This window comes from Aedes aegypti, chromosome 2 (assembly GCF_002204515.2).
Source record: "Aedes aegypti strain LVP_AGWG chromosome 2, AaegL5.0 Primary Assembly, whole genome shotgun sequence".
NCBI lineage: Eukaryota > Metazoa > Arthropoda > Insecta > Diptera > Culicidae > Aedes > Aedes aegypti.
Window position 1 is genome coordinate 334,160,474 of NC_035108.1, and position 18,494 is coordinate 334,178,967.

The 18,494-nt window shown below is 37.7% G+C and overlaps 1 protein-coding gene across 2 annotated transcripts in view; it reads right to left on the bottom strand.

Moving 5' to 3' along the window:
* LOC5572625 (enhancer of mRNA-decapping protein 4 homolog) overlaps window positions 1–18,494 on the bottom strand; it is a 48,059-nt gene that overhangs the window by 28,646 nt on the left and 919 nt on the right. For both annotated transcript variants that reach the window (XM_021845988.1, XM_021845989.1), the window contains 2 exons: window positions 9,995–10,200; window positions 9,238–9,880 (listed from right to left, as the gene is read on the bottom strand). In XM_021845988.1, coding sequence (XP_021701680.1) covers window positions 9,238–9,880; window positions 9,995–10,200 — 849 coding nt within the window. The remainder of the gene's footprint in view (window positions 1–9,237; window positions 9,881–9,994; window positions 10,201–18,494) is intronic.

Below are 18,494 nucleotides of genomic sequence, written 5' to 3' on the forward strand. Positions count from 1 at the left end.
CAGGAAGATTGAAATTAGTTCTTCTTGACTTGGACTCAACAGCGACTTACAAAGCATATGTACAGTACTGGACAGAATAAAGTACGCATTGGCCGTTTTTCCATACAAAATGGTCAAGTTTGGAGATCTGAATCTCAGCTTTTAGTGGTCCGATTGATCTGAAATTTTCACCACAGCCTAGATATAACATAGATTTTACTCAATTAAAATATCACTGCGTTTGAAACACAATCTTTTAAATTATTAAAAATCTCTCAATTTGCAAAAAAATGCAAAATTTAATTTTGAAAATATTTTGAAAACAATCAGTTTTACCGAAAAATGATGTTCTGCAAACTTGTGTGTCTTATCAAATTGTACATTTTTGCAAAAGGACATATTGCTCTAAATATTTTTATTGAAAAATTATTTTTACTTTAAAATTTTGTCATTTTTATCAAAATTTGAGATTTGCGATAACTTAAAAGTTCGTTAATGAAAAACTATGAATTTCTAGCCTAGCAAATTTGAGGTTACTTTCAAGCTGCGGTGAAAATTTCAGGTCAATCGGACAACTAGAAACCGAGATATAAGACTCCAAACTTGATCATTTTGTATGGAAAAACGGCCAATGCGTACTTTATTCTGTCCAGTACTGTATCTTACGCTACTGGACAATAAACAAACAAACAAACAAAGCCAATGTTTACCGATCGACATGTGTCCTTTTCTAGAGTTTATACAGATTTTTCAGATTGTAGGTATATCAGATAGGTGATTTTTACGAAAAAGTTGTTTGTCAGGCCATTGGTAAAATCAAAATTGTACTGGGAATTATCAGACGCAGCTTGGGAGTAGCATACCATCTTCAATGTAGAATTTCGATAACTTCAAACTTAGTTATGTTAATAACGGCGCCGGCCACGTCCTTACGGTCATCGAGGAAGGGAAGGATTGTTAGTGTGATGTCCATTTCCACTAGACACCGAAATCACCTCTGCATCTCCAATGGTTTTCACAGGATATAATATATCCCGGATATAATAATTTTTTAATATTGAATTATTCAAATGTTATTTGTATGTTATTGCGACAAATAAATAAAATAACAGGCACCATCAGTGCACCAGTAGACGCTCATGCCCCTATTACCACTCACTAGTGTTAAAACGAATTTTTCGTAAAAAAATGCAATCTCTTTCGCACTGATATCGTCTAGCTACATTACCAACTTTCAAATGAAGCCGTCTGACATTATTTTCATTTTTTTAAATAATTCTTTATAGGGCAAACGCTCCCTTGGTGGAGGTAGCTCCAATAGTGGAGGTAGTGTGTTTTGGCATGTTTCGCGCTTATAAATGATTATGTGATATTTTTCTATTATGTACGATGCGATAATGATACAAGCAATCGAATAATGTTCATGAAATTTAACCGTAAAACTATTTAAAACAATTATTTTGCTTATTTTTTTTTGCTCCTTTGCACCTATAGTGGTGCATCAGTACCCATAGTGGAGGTTCCCATAAGAAATCAATGAATTGCGCCACTAAAGGAACCATTCTTAAAACATACCTCCACTAAAGGAACAGTGTTCCTATTATTGGTGCAAGCCTTTTTGTAGGGAAATTTCAAATGAATCGTGATTTTTATACATTTGAATGATAGAAGGATTTAAGATCTATCGAATGATACGTTAAAATCATATATTTCATGATTTTAACACCATGTTTTAGCAGTTTTCCCTTAGGTGCACCACTAATGGTACACTTGCCCTACTAAAACCACGGGACCCTGTGAGCGGCTATTGGATCAGTAGGTATTTTTAAGTGATCAATAGCCGCTCATGCAGAAAAAATATCAAAATTGTCGGTTTTAGTATACAGCTTTCTTCATTCTTTATTTATAGGGTCTGGGTCATTTGGCATAAAGCCATTTGGCATAAGGTCATTTGGCATAACGCCATTTGGCATAAAGGACATTTGGCATAACAGCCATTTGGCATAACGGCCATTTGGCATAATTTTGAACTATGTGAAAATAAAGGGTCATTTGGCATAATATCAAACCATCTGAAAAGTAAGGATTATTTGGTATAATAATTCAGATACAGTGAAACCTCCATGAGTCGATATTTAAGGGACCATCGACTCATGGAAATATCGAGTCATGGAACAGAAATCCATTGGAAATCTGCTTCATAGTAACCATGAAATGTTGTTTTTAGTATGGTTCCATGAGTCGATATCGAGTCATGGAACATCGACTCGTGGAGGTATCACTGTACTCCTTTTTTCACATAGCACTGTTGTAATATTACGCAAAAGAATAGGCCATGTTAAAAAAGAAGGGCAAATTCCTATATAAAATATAGCACGTCACATCGCTATAGCAATAACCCTCGAAAGAACACCTTGTGATTAAAAGAAGGGTAAATCTCTAGATAAATATCATGACTAAACAGAATAACAGAAGATGAACTAGGGTGTCAATCAGTGAAGCAATATTTCTTAATTTGAAACTGAAAATTGAAAACAAGGTCTTGACTTTGGAAAACAGAAGAATAAAATGCAGCAACATTGCTGCTACAATTATCTTTTAAATAACATCTCGTGTTCAAACGAACCCGATCAACCAGTGCACACTGGTCCAGGAAGCTAATTTAGGCGGACATGAGGTTTTCGTCTCGATTTATAGATTTTAGAGCCATAGTTGCTTCTGAGAATATGTTCAGAACTTTCAGTACTACAAAGTGTACGCATCAATTTTTTTAACCATGATCACAAGAGTGACGTATACGCCAACGAATCGTGAGTTGGTATGTTCAGCAAAGTTGTAGCAAATGATCAGAGTCGCTCAATATCAGTCGTATCATGGCTGATTTACTAAAACTATCAATATCAGTTGCGAGCTATCAATATCACTTTGATTTGGCAATCAACAAAAGTGATGCGACATCGCTCTCTAGAGCATAATCAATTCAGAATGAGTGATCACGTGGAAATTCTCCAAGCTAATCATGTTTTTCAGTGACCAACACATAGTTTCAAGTCATTCTTCTTTCTGGCGTTACGTCTTAACTGGGACAGAGCCTGCTTCTCAGCTTAGTGTTCTCCCTCAGCTTGGTCTTTCTGAACAGCTGCGCGTTTAACGCTACGGCTATCTGGGCCGTTTCAAGTCATCTGCAGCATTATCAAAAATATCGTATTGATAAGTTGACATTTTATTTGCTTAATTTAAAATTAAAGTTAACCCATCAGTGATACCTATAGTCTATCGCTATCAATGCATTGGTGATGGAGTAGACAGCATGATGATGATGTGATATAGAATGATCCGAATTGTATCGCCTGTACCAATCAACAAATTTTAAGCGTTGATAGTGACAGCGAGTAGCTCTGCAAATGACCATAGAAACAACTTTGCTGAACAAACTTTTTCTCGGTTTTGCTTAAGAGCCTAGATCCACAGGAAAACAGACGTAACACTTAAAACAAATCTCGATCAAAATCATAGTCACGAGGACATGTGCGCCCAATGCTAAAATTATTGTATTTGGCCGACGGGCCAACAGATGGCGATAGTGTGCAAACGTCAAACGCGAACAAAAACGATGCGAGCGCTGCGGGTGGCGGATTGGCCACCTATCATATTTTTGAATCGACCGTTAAAAAGGTGGGCGATGGACAATGATGAGAGTGTGACGTCTGTTTGTCTGTGCTAGATCATTGAGTATTTGTAATAAAAAAATCGTTTTTCGCTCTTAAGTGTTTAATTTTTTTAGTTTTATTGGCCTACTATGTTAAACAAAGTTTTTATACTTATTATTTGCTACAACTTTGCTGAACATACCTTAGTTATATTTCTTATGGTTTTCATGTTATTTGAGTTTTTCATCTTAAAATTTGTGTTGCCTGCGGTTGGGACTTGAGTGTCCACTACCAGGGGGCTCAAGACATTGAGCTTTTTGGTGTGGGGGAGAGCGGAGGGTCACTCAAAAAATTTAATATTTTGTATGCATTGTTTCTCAATTATGAGTACCTGCAGAAAATAAATCTTCCCACCTAATGATTTTTCAGTTGAGTACCTCTGATCAAAATTAGGAGAAGATGACATTTTTCCATTTTGTTTAACCTTCCAGTCGTCGCGCGGTTTGCCACCGTCAGAACCACCGCGCTGCTGTTGTGAACGAAAAGCGAGGTTTTTTCAGCAGTGTTGTACAAAATACAACAGTGCGACGACTGAAGTGTTAAAATCGTTTTTACTAATAGACGATATGAGATAAATCCATATTTATTGAATATTCACACATGCTCAACTTACAAAAATCATGGCTACCTGAGCACATCAAATCAAAGGTAAAACGTGTATTTATATATAAAGAAAAACTATATCGTTTTTCAGTTGTTTTCAATCAACTTGGAAGCTTCTGAATGAAATTCATCATATTTTCCTTTACCGGTATTTCGTATATTCGTAAGCGAGATCATCGGGTTGGAAGTCAACAAAAGTCGTATAAAATACATCTACAAAGTATACAGTCCGATTGAATTCGGTGGCATAATTTAACCGGAATCTTCTGGTCGATTCATACCGCATTTATTGTGCTTCTTCGGCGGCTTGCCAAAGAAGAGTATAAATAAATTATAATAAAACAGATTCAGCTGTTACTAAAATAAAACGGTAATAAAATGCTGAAATCTTTAATTTAAGTATGTACAGAAAATATATTGAAATTATGCCAAATGACCCTCATCTTTCACTTAGTTTAAAATTATGCCAAATGACCGTTATGCCAACTGACCGTTATGCCAAATGTCCTTTATGCCAAATGGCGTTATGTCAAATGACCTTATGCCAAATGGCTTTATGCCAAATGGCCCGCTCCCTTATTTATTGCATTTGACCATCAAAAATATCAGGACAAATAATAAAATTCAAAATAATGCATATTTTAGTAGGTTCGTTAAGAAATCTGTTAACCGTGAGCAGAAATAGGAACATTTAGAAACAGCAACAAATGCAATTAAATGTGTTTTTATGAAAGTTTTTCATTCATTCAGTTCCAATTCACTTTAATCTGCCGCTGATTACTCATTATTTGCGCTACATTATGACATAAAAATATTATTGATCGACTCATCCCAAGTAACCATTAGGCCGTAAAAATCAGCCCAAAGTCGGTTCTATAGTTGATTTAAAGCATGGTCCATAGGGCCAATCAAAACTATATTGTTATTAAGGGCTACTATAGAGCCACACAAGTATTCGACTGATAAACAGCCAGCTCTTACCGAACGTACCAAGTATCTCTAGGCTGATATGTCAAAACTATATAGCACCCAAACCAAAGAAAAAAAGAAGGTTTGTTGATTTCTTTTCTTTTCTGCTAACCAACTCTGAGTTGATACTTTTTTGCTGCTGCTTCCAGGATCAAACTAATGTTTCGAGGCGCTTATTGGCTGATTTCTGCTACGTTTCCATCTACTCCGCCGCTGTAGTTATAATTTTGCTGGATTAACACCGTATTTAAAGTACAAATTTGTGCCGTATTTAAATTAGAAATTTTGCATTTTTGCTAAATTCCATCGTCATTTATCATATATTTGTTTCGATTGAAGTCAATCATGATTTGGTTAACTTAAATGTCATGTGCACTAGGCCTTTGAAGAGCATTGACAGCCGCAGTATTTGGCAAATTAGCACAGGGCTTACAAGCACTGTATACAAGCGTCATGTGTCAATATACGGTCAAGCTCGGTGCTTGAGGGTCACAGGGCCTAAAAGCATTTGATAAAGTTGTATAAAGCTAGTTGGAGGTAGTCGTGTTGGAATGTTCAAAGGTTTTCTGGGCAAATTGGTGGGCGTTTGAATAATATATTTTCGTTTGTATAAAATATTTTCAGAGGAATCTCTGGAAGAGTCCCTAAATACCCTGAAGTAAACACTAGTAGAAAAATATCCTGAAGCATTTTCTCAAGGAATTTGGAAAGAAGTTCCTGAAGCCTCTGGAATTTTGAATTTGAATTCACTGCATTCAAAAAAGTAACTATTTTAGTTGCAAAAAGAACCTTAGATTCATTCCATTACAAATAGAGGCTTTAGAGACTTGCTTTAAAATAGTGAAAAACATCTGTTGAAAGAGATCTGCTACCAGGGCGATTTGAATTTGGGGTCATTATATCCTTATCTGGTGATGGTTAAACTGCACCCAAAACTCTCCGTCGTCAACAACGTACGGTACCGACGGCCGCCCCGGTATGATCTAGAGCGGCCCAAGCAGCCGGATGTTGCAACTGCGTACGCGCAGCACTCGTGGCTGCATTACCGGAAGAGGGTGAGCTGGATGAAGCCCCTCTTGAGGACTGCTGGAGAACAGTGAAAGCAGTCATCAACAATGCAGCTGAGAGCAACATCGGGTACGTGGGACAGAGTCGACGGAACGATTGGTTCGACGAGGAAGGTAGGCAGATTCTGGAGGAGAAGAATGCAGCGCGGGCGGTCATGCTGCAGCAAGGGTCCCGGCAGAACGTGGATCGTTATAGACGGAAACAATAGCAGATCCGCCTCTTTCGGGAGAAAAAACGCCGCCTGGAGGAGACGGAGTGCGAGAAGATGGAACAGCTGTGCCGGTCTCAAGAAACACGTAAGTTCTATCAGAAGCTCAACGCATTCCGCAGCGGCTTCGTGACGCGAGCCGGGATGTGCAGGGATAAGGATTGAAGCATTTTGACGGACGAGCGTGAGGTGATCGAAAGGTGGAAACAGCACTTCGATGAACATCTGAATGGCGCTGAGAGCACAGGTAATGAAGGTCAGGACAACGGGGGAAATGCCTTCGTCAGTACTGCGGGCGATGGAAACCAACCAGCCCCCACTTTGAGGGAGGTTAAGGATGCCATTCACCAGCTCAAGAGCAATAAAGCTGCTGATAAGGATGGTATCGGAGCTGAACTCATAAAGATGGGCCCGGAGAGGCTGGCCATTTGTCTGCACCGGCTAATATGCACAATCTGGGAAACAGAACAGCTATCGTGTTTAATTCATGATTTTATATTACAACAAAGACAGTATCCTCTTTTCGATCAGTGTATTTTGTATACTACACACACTTTGTATCACACGCACACTATCACACTAACCAATGTTTATTACTCAAACCAGAAATAAAAGTTCGTAAACCGTATCACACGTTTCTTTCTCTGTACTGCGTATATCACAACATATCGGAGGAGTGCAAGGAAGGGGTAATATGCCTTATCTACAAGAAAGGCGACAAGTTAGATTGTGAGAACTTTCGAGCGATCACCATTTTAAATGCGACCTACAAAGTATTATCCCAGATCATCTTCCGTCATTTGTCACCTGTAGTAAACGAGTTCGTGGGAAGTTATCAAGCCGGCTTCGTTGACGGCCGATCGACAACGGACCAGATCTTTACTGTACGGCAAATCCTCTAAAAATGTCGTGAATACCAAGTCCCTACGCATCACCTTTTCATCGATTTCAAGGCGACATATGTTAGTTGGGACCACGTTGAGCTATGGAAAATTATGGACAAGAATAGCTTTCCCGCTCACGAGACTGATAAGATCGACGATGGAAGGTGTGCAAAATTGTGTGAAGGTTTCAGGCGAACACTCCAGCTCGTTTGGATCCCGCCGGGGACTACGACAAGGTGATGGACTTTCGTGCCTGTTGTTCAACATTGCGCTAAAAGGTGTTATGTGTAGAGCCGGACTTATCAGCCGGGGTACGATTTTTACGAGATCCAGTCAATTTGTTTGCTTCGCGGATGATATGGACATTGTCGGCCGAACATTTGAAAAGTACACCCGTCTGAAACGCGAGGCAACAAAAGTTGGACTGGTGATGAATGCGACCAAGACAAAATACATGCTTGTTGGTGAAGCCGAGCACGACAGGGCTCGCCTAGGTAGCAGTGTTACGATAGACGGGGATACGTTCGAGGTAGTCGACAAGATTCTTCCTGACGGCTGACAATAACGTAAGCCGTGTAATACGGAGGCACATCATCAGTGGAAGTCGGGCCTACTATGCTGCCGTGAATCGCAAGTCAGTCCCATCTGTAAAAAGTAGGCATTGAGAAAATGGGCTGTGAAGTTTCCAAACTCGTTTTCCATACGAATATTCAAAAAATTCCAGAGGATTGGAACATGGTTCAATCTTAATGAAACTTTCACACATTGCTTATCATTATTGTATCCTTCCGAGAAAAATGTAAAGATAATCAAAATACGGTTCATTTTTGTGTTATACGGTGCGCTAATCTGTAGTGGGACTGATATGCGGCTACATTTCATTATGGGACAATTTGACTTGCTGTTTTTTCACAATTTTTCCGAACAAAACATATTATCTCATTAGTGCAGCTGAAAGAGCATTGGAAGATATGTTGAAAATTGCACTCAGCTCATTTTAGCCAAAAATGCAGATGGGACTGACTTGCGATTCACGGCAGTATGGCCTCCACAAGAAGCTGCGGAAAAAAAGGATTCATACCCGCACCAAATGTACCATGTACAAAACGATTATAAGGCCGGTCGTCCTCTACGGGCATAAAACGTGGACGATGCTCGACAAGGACCTCCAAGCACTTGGAGTCTTCGAACGTCGGGTGCTTAGAACGATCTTTGGCATTGTACAGGGAAACAGTGTGAGTGCGGCGAAGGATGAACCACGAACTCGCCCAACGCTACGGCGAACCCAGTATCCAGAAGGTGGCCAAAACTGGAAGGATGCGATGGGCAGGGCATGTTGCAATAATGCCGGACAGCAATCCTGCAGAGATTATGATCGCTTTGGATCCGGTTGGTACAAGAAGGCGTAAAGCGCAGCGAGCTAGGTGGGCGGATCAAGTGCATATCGATTTAGCGAGCGTGAGGCAGAACCGAGAATGGAGAGATGCGGCCACGAACCGAGTATTGTGGCCAGAGCTGCCAGATGGTTTGATAGAAAATCTGTATCCAAGAGGTTAAAAAATCTGTGTCCCATACAAAAAAATCTGTGTCCATACAAAAATTGTTGAAAGAAAACCTGTGTTCCATACAAATTGAATCTGTGTCAGAATAAAAATATCTGTGTAATACAGAGAAATCTGTACATCTGGCAGCCCTGATTGTGGCGATAAATTGTTGACTCAGTGTTATCTGTTTATATGTTAACTAAATAAATGAAATGACCGCAACGTTACTTTTTTTACACAGACCAAAGGTTGATAACAATTCGAATACTCACTCTCCACTTTCTTCCGTGTAGTTATCCAAAAAGAAGAAGCTGCTAATGGATTTTCCTCCGTGAGGCTTCCACTGGTGCAAACATCGAGGATTGTTATCGTTGGTGTGCTGGTAGACTTGATAGAACCGAATAACTCCATCTTCGCAGCTCACGGCAAGTGTCGTCCCATCGGCAGAAAAGATCGCACCCGTTATCAACGGAAGTGTTTCCCGGAACTTAAATCCTCCGTCGGAGATATCACTGCCGCAGAGTTCCCCGGTGCCGTACTTCCGTATTATCGTACTTACGCTGTAGCACTGGAAGTTGCCGCCTCGGGTCCACACCAACAGCTGACTGGCGTAATCATCCACGAAACCGCTGCCCGACAAGTACGGACACCAGCTAATCTTATCGCAAACTGGAATGTGACTTTCGATGGGATCGTTCACTTTCAATAGAAGCGAGCAGACCACTTTCTCGTTTACGACGTCCACCTTGTGGACCTGTAGTGACACTTTTTCGATGATACCCAGCAGAGCCTTGGACGAGATGTGGGCAAACTGTAGATCCAGGACTTCGCTCTTCATGCCCTTTATCAATGCTCGTTGACCGATCACCAGATGCAGTATACGAACCATTCCTTCCGCTACCGGACGGCTGGGCACTGAAAAGACAAATTGCTCAATAGAATTACCTTCATTCATATTATCCCTAAGAAGACTGCTCATGTAGAGTTGAATTAAATGATTTTTTGGATAACTAGGTATTTCAAGCATACCTTTGATGGCATATGCAACCAATTTTCCTTCATTGTGGCAAGCTATTAACCGTCCAGGATAATGTTTCTGCTCCCATTTGTAGTCGACAATGTTGGCCAGTTTAACCCTCGAACTTCCGTGATCATGTTTTCCGGTACCACCGACGATGGTCACATCCTGACCTCCAATATCGATGCATTGCTGCTTCTTGTCTTTGTTGAATACGCTGAAATAAAAATTCAAAATCAAATTATTTTCAACTTTTAAGCGTCTACACTAAGGTGCCCTATTTTTATATGAGAAAAATCGAACAGTAAAAATCTTATGTTACACCTTCCAAATTTGTTCATTAGGACCCTTAGATGATACGGTGAAAAATGAGCGGAATCCATCAACCTTAAGGTCAAGAGCTTGAATTGTGTTTGAAGGAAATCGACCAATAGGGAAAAAAGATTCCAATTCCATGCATACCATAGATATCGCTTTAGTAGATGAATATCTTATTGATTTGAAGATCTGCAACATTCCGAAAATCTTTTTGTTAAGAAACTAGAAAGTTATACTACCTAGGGAAATTGAAAATCGGTTTTCACATGGATTGAAATGCGAAGATAATAGAAATATAGGTATGCAACACGTTGTAGAATAATGATTTTTGCAGCACGAATTGTACATTTATCCAACGAGGCTCGCCGGACGAGAACAGCTTTCCCGGGAAGCTCACGAGACTGATAAAAGCAACGATGGAAGGTGTACAAAGTTGTATGAAGTTTTCAGGCAAACATTCCAGTTCATTTGGATCCCGCCGGTGACTACGACAAGGTTATGGACTTTTGTACCTGTTGTTCAATATTGCGCTAGAAGTTGTTATGGGGAGAGCTTAACAGTTGGGGTACGATTTTTACGAGATCCAGTCGATTTGTTTGCTTCGCGGATGATATGGTAATTGTCAGCCGAGCATTTGAAAAGGTGACAGATCTGTAGAAGAATCCCGGCGAGCGTTTTTCCTCGAAGAGAAGAAATTTCTTCCATTACTCATTAGCAAGAACATTTTCTTCTCTTCGACGATAATACGCGCCGGAATTCGCACTACTTGGTGGGACCGAGCGCGACATGGTTCGCCTAGGTAGCAATGTAACGATAAACGGGGATACGTTCGAGGTGGTCGACGAGTTTGTCTACCATGGATCCTTGCTGACGGCTGATAATAACGTTAGCCGTGAAATACGGAGGCGCATCATCAGTGTTTTTCATGTTTTTTACTTCAATAACGTTCATTCGGGAAAACGGATCTTCCATCAAATCGCTATCGTTTTGATATTCGACCGCAATCTATGTAATTAAAATTTTCCGTCTATCATAGTCAAAAGGTGCTTGGAGATGATATCTTTGCTGCAATTTGTCCACATAGACTACATCATAGCTCTGTATGTTATTTCCAAGAAGTGCATTCATTAACAACATATGGTATTTTTTCATGTCGCTTATTCATGCGTAAACAAGAATCCGAATTGCTCAGGACTAAGGGCTGACTACACAAACGCCAAAAGTGGGGTCATGGTACAAAAAATTGTCGCATCGATGCCAAATGCATGATTTGCGGAGGTTCTTCTCACGCCAAGGACGTCTGTCCAGTGAATGAAGATACCACCAAGTTCATATGCTCTAATTGCGGGGCTAATCATAAGTCAATTTTTTTGGAATTACCCTTCACGCAAAAGAGTCATTGAGGCTCGTGCGTTTCGGGAATTTCCCTGGTAGAATATCGAATAATACGCATTTTTCAGTTAACGATCGCTTGATCATGAATCATACCCATCAGGAAGATCATAATCATGCTCATTCACAAACTAATTTTAATCCGCCGGGTAGCCGTTCGAATCTTTCAATTTCGAATGTATCTACCCACGGAAAATCCTTTGCCGATATCGTAGCATGAAATTTGAACTCCTCCCCTGTTCGTTCTATGTGTTTCAAATCAAATCGAAAAAACCCTACCGTCACTGGTAACTCCTACTCCGCTTCTTCGTCTACCGAAAATTCTAATGGGAAATCATCAGATAATGTACCCACTTCAAGTGGTATGTCTGCCTCTGATTTTAATTTTCTAATTGAACAATTGAATCTAATAATTGATGCAATGTTCAAAGCCACCACTATGACTGAAGCAGTCCAAATAGGTGTAAAATTTACAAATCAAATTGTTATTGGATTACTTTTTTCTAATGGATCCAAATAATAATTTAAATATATTAAATTGGAATGCTCGTTCTCTGAATGGTAAAGAGGACGAGCTGTTTAATTTTCTTACGGTTAATAACGTGCATATAGCAGTTATTACCGAAACGTATTTAAAACCTGGATCTAAACTCAAAAGAGATCCTAACTTTTTTGTTTATCGTAATGATCGACTTGATGGGGCATGTGGGGGAGTTGCAATCATCATTCATAGGTGTACTGTTTTCATCATTTGAAACTAAAGTTTTTGAAACTTTAGATGTTTCTGTTGAAACACAGTTTGGTAAATATACTTTCATAGCTGCCTATTTGCCTTTTCAACGCTCTGGACAGCAAGTTAATTTGCTCCAACAGGGTGTCTACTCATTTACAGAAATGAAATTCCCTGAGTTTTCCAGGTTTTCCAGGTTTAAAAAAATCTAGGTTAAAGAAATTCCCCAAAACATACGAATAGTTAATTAAAGATGATTAAAAACCTGTTGTTCGAAAATAAAATTATCTAGAAAAAAAAAGATTATTTTTGTTGTTTACCACGAAAATCAAGAATGTTTATCCAGTGATCTAATCCACTACTCATAAAATGTGATTCAGATGTATGGACTTCATTGACGTACGCACAATATTTTTTCTGGAGAGCGTTTTGCATTTTTTTCTTTGGGGAAATCGAGGCTGATAGTATGATCGTATTAGAAATAATTACATTAGACACCTAGAAGTGTCTCAAAAAGAGACTATACATATATTGTGAATAATAAGAGATACCTAACAGGAAGCACGAGATGAGAGTGTGATTGCTACATTGAACAGACATTTTTCTATGTATAATTCTACGACCCTTTTTGTAATTTCTCATGACATTACAAGTATAACAGCTTGATTTACTATAGATTTCTTTCCCGTATTACTCCGCAGATCTCTCCAGGAGTTTGTTTTGAAATTTTTCATAAACTTTCATGAAATAATTCGTCCGAAAAAAATGTTTTATACCTTCATGAATCCAATCTGGATTTTTTCTAATTTCTCATTTCCGTTTAGAGTATCTTCACAAACTCATACAGTAATTCCTCCATTTTTCTTTTTGAAGAATTTTCATTGAAATCTTTATATATTTTCTAGTCATTTATCCAAATTTCAAGCAAAATTTTTAGATTGTTTTGAAAAAAATGAATTTCGAAAGAAAATCATGGAGTAATTTTGTGTGAGTTCTAAGTACGACTTCCTTGAATTCCTTCGAGGATCTATGAAAGACCTCCTAAATGTTTGAGTTTTTCATTAATGACACTTTACACCAGAAGGGTGCATTCGTGTCAAGGAAAAAGAAACCTTCTTAAAATATAAACAAATCTCGATTACTTTTTCAAATCGACGTAAGTAACTTTTATACGGTTTTGAGAAAATTAATTAGGAAAAATCACAATCTATCTTCTAAAACTGTTTTAAAATGAATCACCTTTTTAACATTTTTTGCCGTGTACTTCGCTTAAATTTTGCATACACTCAGCTCACGTTCAAAAACTAGGTAGTTTCTATTATTTCCCACAAAAATAATTATAATAAAATGATAAGCCGTTTCATTCAGTTACTTTCGACGTTTTTCTACCAGTGTAAAATCGGCTCAAGTAGTGTTTTGTTTTGATTCGTGGTTAAGTCACTTTGTCACTCCATACAGCGGGGCGGCGAAAGTAGTGGTTAGGTTGCGAAAGTTGAAAATGTTACTTTCGTCGTTTTGTAAATCCGGAAATCAAACGTTCTAAAAGTGAAAAGTTGAGTTGGTACAGAGCGGTACGTGTAGAATTCCGCCTGCTTAACACGTAGGATCGATAAAGTAAGTTTGTATACTTTTTTGACTTGAGTCTGTATGAATAAGTTTTCGAGAAATATTATCTCCAAATAATGTTCTGCAAGACGTTTTGAAGAAAATAATTGAAGTAGTTGGTTCGAATCCCTGAACCTTGAATAAAGTTTTAAAAAATCTATGGATATTGTAAAATTTTACAGAAAAAATATCAGAGAAATGTTTGAACCACAGCAACAATATTTTGATGATATGCTGGAGACATTCCAAGAAAAACATCTGAAGGAACTTAATGAGAAATCTAAGAAAAAAAATATCGAGGAGTTCTTTGAAAAGTTTATAATAGACATCATCGAATAATGCCTGAAGAATTTTTGAGCAATTCCTGAAAGTAATCGAGAATAATATTTGAAAAAATCCTTATGAAAATGCCTGGAATAAATGAAAAAATCGGCTTAGGTTTTTGTGGAAAAGTGTCGAAACGAATAAACTTTTGTGGAAGCGTTAGAGCGCTCTAAGATTTTTGGACCAAATCCTAAAGAAATTCCTCTAAGCATCCATTGAAAAATCGCAGGTAGCATCCCTGAAGAAATTTATGAAGGTATTCAAAAAGGAATCATTGGAGAAATTACTAGAAATCCTGAGGCAGTCTGAAGATCTGAGAAAAATATCATTAAGAACTTGTGGAATAGTCGCCTAATAGGTTTTGTAGGTTTCTCTGGAGCCTCTAGAATTTTGCACCAGGTGCTGATTTATTTTGTATAATATCCAAAAAAACAATTTTGTATTTTTTTTTTTTTTTTTCAAGTTTCCAACTTATCAACTGCTCATGAACGACACCCAACTGAAACTGTACTTGCCTTTACTAATTTGGCAACCTTAAGTCCTTGTCTAAACATGTTTTATACTGATTAATTAGAAATCGTTAAAATGACTGAACATGTCAACTAGCGTTTTGACAGCGGCGCAGCTGACCAAATTTATGGTTGAGGAGATTTTTTGACACAGAACTCACATATTCTACTATCTATTACTGTTTCAAAATAATTTCCCTGAGCGTAGCCGAAATTCCCTGAGAATTCCAGGTTTTTCCAGGTTGAATAAAATTCCCTGAGAATTCCAGGTTTTCCAGGTTTTTCCAGGTAGTAAACACCCTGTCCAAACTGACTTGCGAAAATTGACTCGCAATAAGTAAACATTTTTTGTCATTAATGCCAAACATCGGTCATGGAATAATTCTCAGATTCCAACGGCAGAATTTTATTTGATGAGTGCTCTTCAGGATATTTCTCAATTCAATACCCTGATAGCCCTACATGTTTTTCCTCTTCTAGAAATCCATCTACGATTGACTTGGTCTTAACCGACTCTAGTCATCTTTGTAGCCAATTAGTTACTCATGCTGGTTTTGATTCGGATCATGTCCCTGTTACATTTCAAATATCCCAAGAAGCGATTCTCAATCCTATCAGCTCCACTTTCAATTATTTTCGAGCCGAATGGAAAATATATGAAACATTTATTGACTCTAATCTTGATGTTAACATTTCTTTACAAGCAAAACTTGATATTGACAATGCTCTTGAAACTTTAACAAATTTCATTTTTGAAGGCAGGAGTATTGCAATTCCAAAATGTGAAGTAAAATTTGAATCCGTGATTATAGACGATGATCTTAAACTCTTGATCCGTCTTAAGATGAAGATGAATCGAAGCCAAACCTCAAATTTTCAAGAGCACAAATCTGGAGAACTAAACATCCGATTGACCTGGAAACTTAATCGATTGGTCACTAGCTAGTGGTGACCAATCGATTAAGTTTTCAGCTCAAACAGATGTTTAGTTTTCCAGATTTGTGCTCTTGAAAAATGGAGGTTTGGCTTCGATACATCTTCACCTTAAAAACGTGAGGAGAATGCAATTTCAACGCAATCGCGATCCTGCTATGAAAATTATATGGCAAGATTTTCAGAAAGAAATCAAGAAACGTTTTTCACAATTAATAAACAAAAATTTTGAAAATAAGATTTCTCAATTGGACCCTGGCTTTAAGCCCTTTGGAAATTATCTAAAATCTTGAAAAAAATACTCAGAAGCCAATACCGGCATTGAAATAGGACAACAAATTATTACAAACTAATTGCGAAAAAGCTCAAAAACTTGCTATGCAGTTTGAAAGTGCGCACAATTTTAATTTAGCACTTACTCCAATTGAAAATCAAGTTACTCAGGACTTCGAAAATATTCTCAATCAAGAGAACGTTTTCGAAAATGCCTGCGAGACTGCTTTGGAAGAAGTGAGAACTATTATTAAAAAATTCAAAAATATGAAAGCTCCTGGCGATGATGGAATTTTCTACATCCTCATCAAGAAACTTCCAGAAAGTAGCTTATCATTTCTAGTTGATATATTTAACAAATGTTTCCAATTGGCATATTTTCCTGACAAATGGAAAAATGCTAAGATTGTTCCAATTTTAAAACCAGACAAAAATCCTGCAGAATCTTCTAGCTATTGTCCAATCAGTTTGATTTCCTCCATCAGTAAACTTTTTGAAAAGCTCATTTTGAAACAGAATGATGGTCCACATCAACGAAAATTCAATTTTTGCCAATAAACAGTTCGGATTCCGCCATGGACATTCGACTACTCATCAACTTTTACGTGTAACAAATTTGATCCATTCCAACAAATCTGAAGGCTATTCTACTGGTCTTGCTCTTCTAGATATAGAAAAAGCATTCGACAGTGTTTGTCATGAAGGTTTGATTGTAAAATTAAAAAAACTTTAATTTTCCAACATACATTGTTAGAATAATTCAAAGTTATCTGTCAAATCGTACACTTCAGGTTAATTATCAGAACTCCAGGTCTGAAAGACTTCCTGTAAGAGCTGGTGTTCCCCAAGGCAGCATTTTGGGATCAATATTATACAACAATTTCACATCTGACTTACCTGAGTTACCTCAGGGATGTCAAAAATCCCTGTTTGTGGATGACACAGGCCTCTCCGCCAAAGGACGAAGCCAGCGTGTCATCTATAGTCGATTGCAAAAAAGTTTGGATATTTTTTCTTCATGCTTGCAAAAATGGAATATTTCTCCTAATGCTTCCAAAACTCAACTAATAATATTCCCACATGAACCTAAAGCTCTTTATTAGAAACCTTCAAGTACACATGTTGTCACGATGAGAGGGGTTCCAATAAATTGGTCAGATGACGTTAAACACCTATGGATCATGCTAGATAAGAATTTAACTTTCAAAAATTCCATTGAGGGCATTCAAGCCAAATGTAATAAATATGTAAAATGTCTCTATCCCCTTATTAACAGAAAATTAAAACTTTGTCTTAAGAACAAGTTTTTGATATTCAAACAAATTTTCAGGCCAGCCATGTTGTATACTGTACCAATATGGACTAGTTGGAAGAAAGCTCTGCAGAGAATACAAAATAAAATTTTGAAAATGATTCTGAGACTTCCTCCCTGGTATAGTACCAATGAGTTACATAGAATATCCAATGTTGAAACATTGGAACAAATGTCAAATAAAATAATTAATAATTTCAGGCAAAAATCGTTACAATCTTCTATTGCCACGATTAATGCGTTATATATGTTTAGGTTAAGTTAGGTTAAATATATTCAAAGCGTTTTGTTTCTCTTACAGTGATACCTCCATGAGTCGATGTTCCATGACTCGATATCGACTCATGGAACCATACTAAGAACGAAATTTCATGCTTAGTATGATGGTCCATAGAAGCAGCTTTCCAAAGGATTGCTGTTCCATGACTCGATATTTCCATGAGTCGATGGTCCCTTCAATATCGACTCATGGAGGTTTCACTGTATAAGCAGGCGAAATCAACTCACCTGTAAAAAATCTGAACTGCTACGGCAAATGAAATGTAATATGTTGTTAACAAAATGTTAATAAAATCTTAAATTTGTTTTACCAAGTTAGGATGATAGTGTTGTCCAATAACACAAAACACCTAGATATAAAAAATGAATGTGATGTTTGGAATGATACTAATAAAGAAATTAAAAAAAATAAGATAATAATAGTAATATAAAAAGAGACCTGCTAACAGCCTTGAACAAAAGTAGCGTTTAAGCCTTAATAAAGAAATCAACGGTCTCATATTTTTCACTACTGATTCGACTCACACAATCTGAATGAAATCGAAGCACTTAAAAAAAACTTTATAGGTAGGTATAACTTTTTTGTTTCTAAACGGAAAAACTCTTCGTTTGTTGCAGTCTATGGTCTATGACCAAAAATGTAATTAGAATCGTTTTCCCATATATTTGGTCGATTTTCTGGGTTTTTCTTACAGAGTTAAGGCTTAGTAGCCCATCATTCGTTTTGGCAACAATGATGACTTTTCAGCTTGCATTTCAAAGTGATAAAACTCAGTCTTGATAGTTTATATTGACTTGAAAATGTATCACTGTACGCGCTAACATGCTTAAAGTAT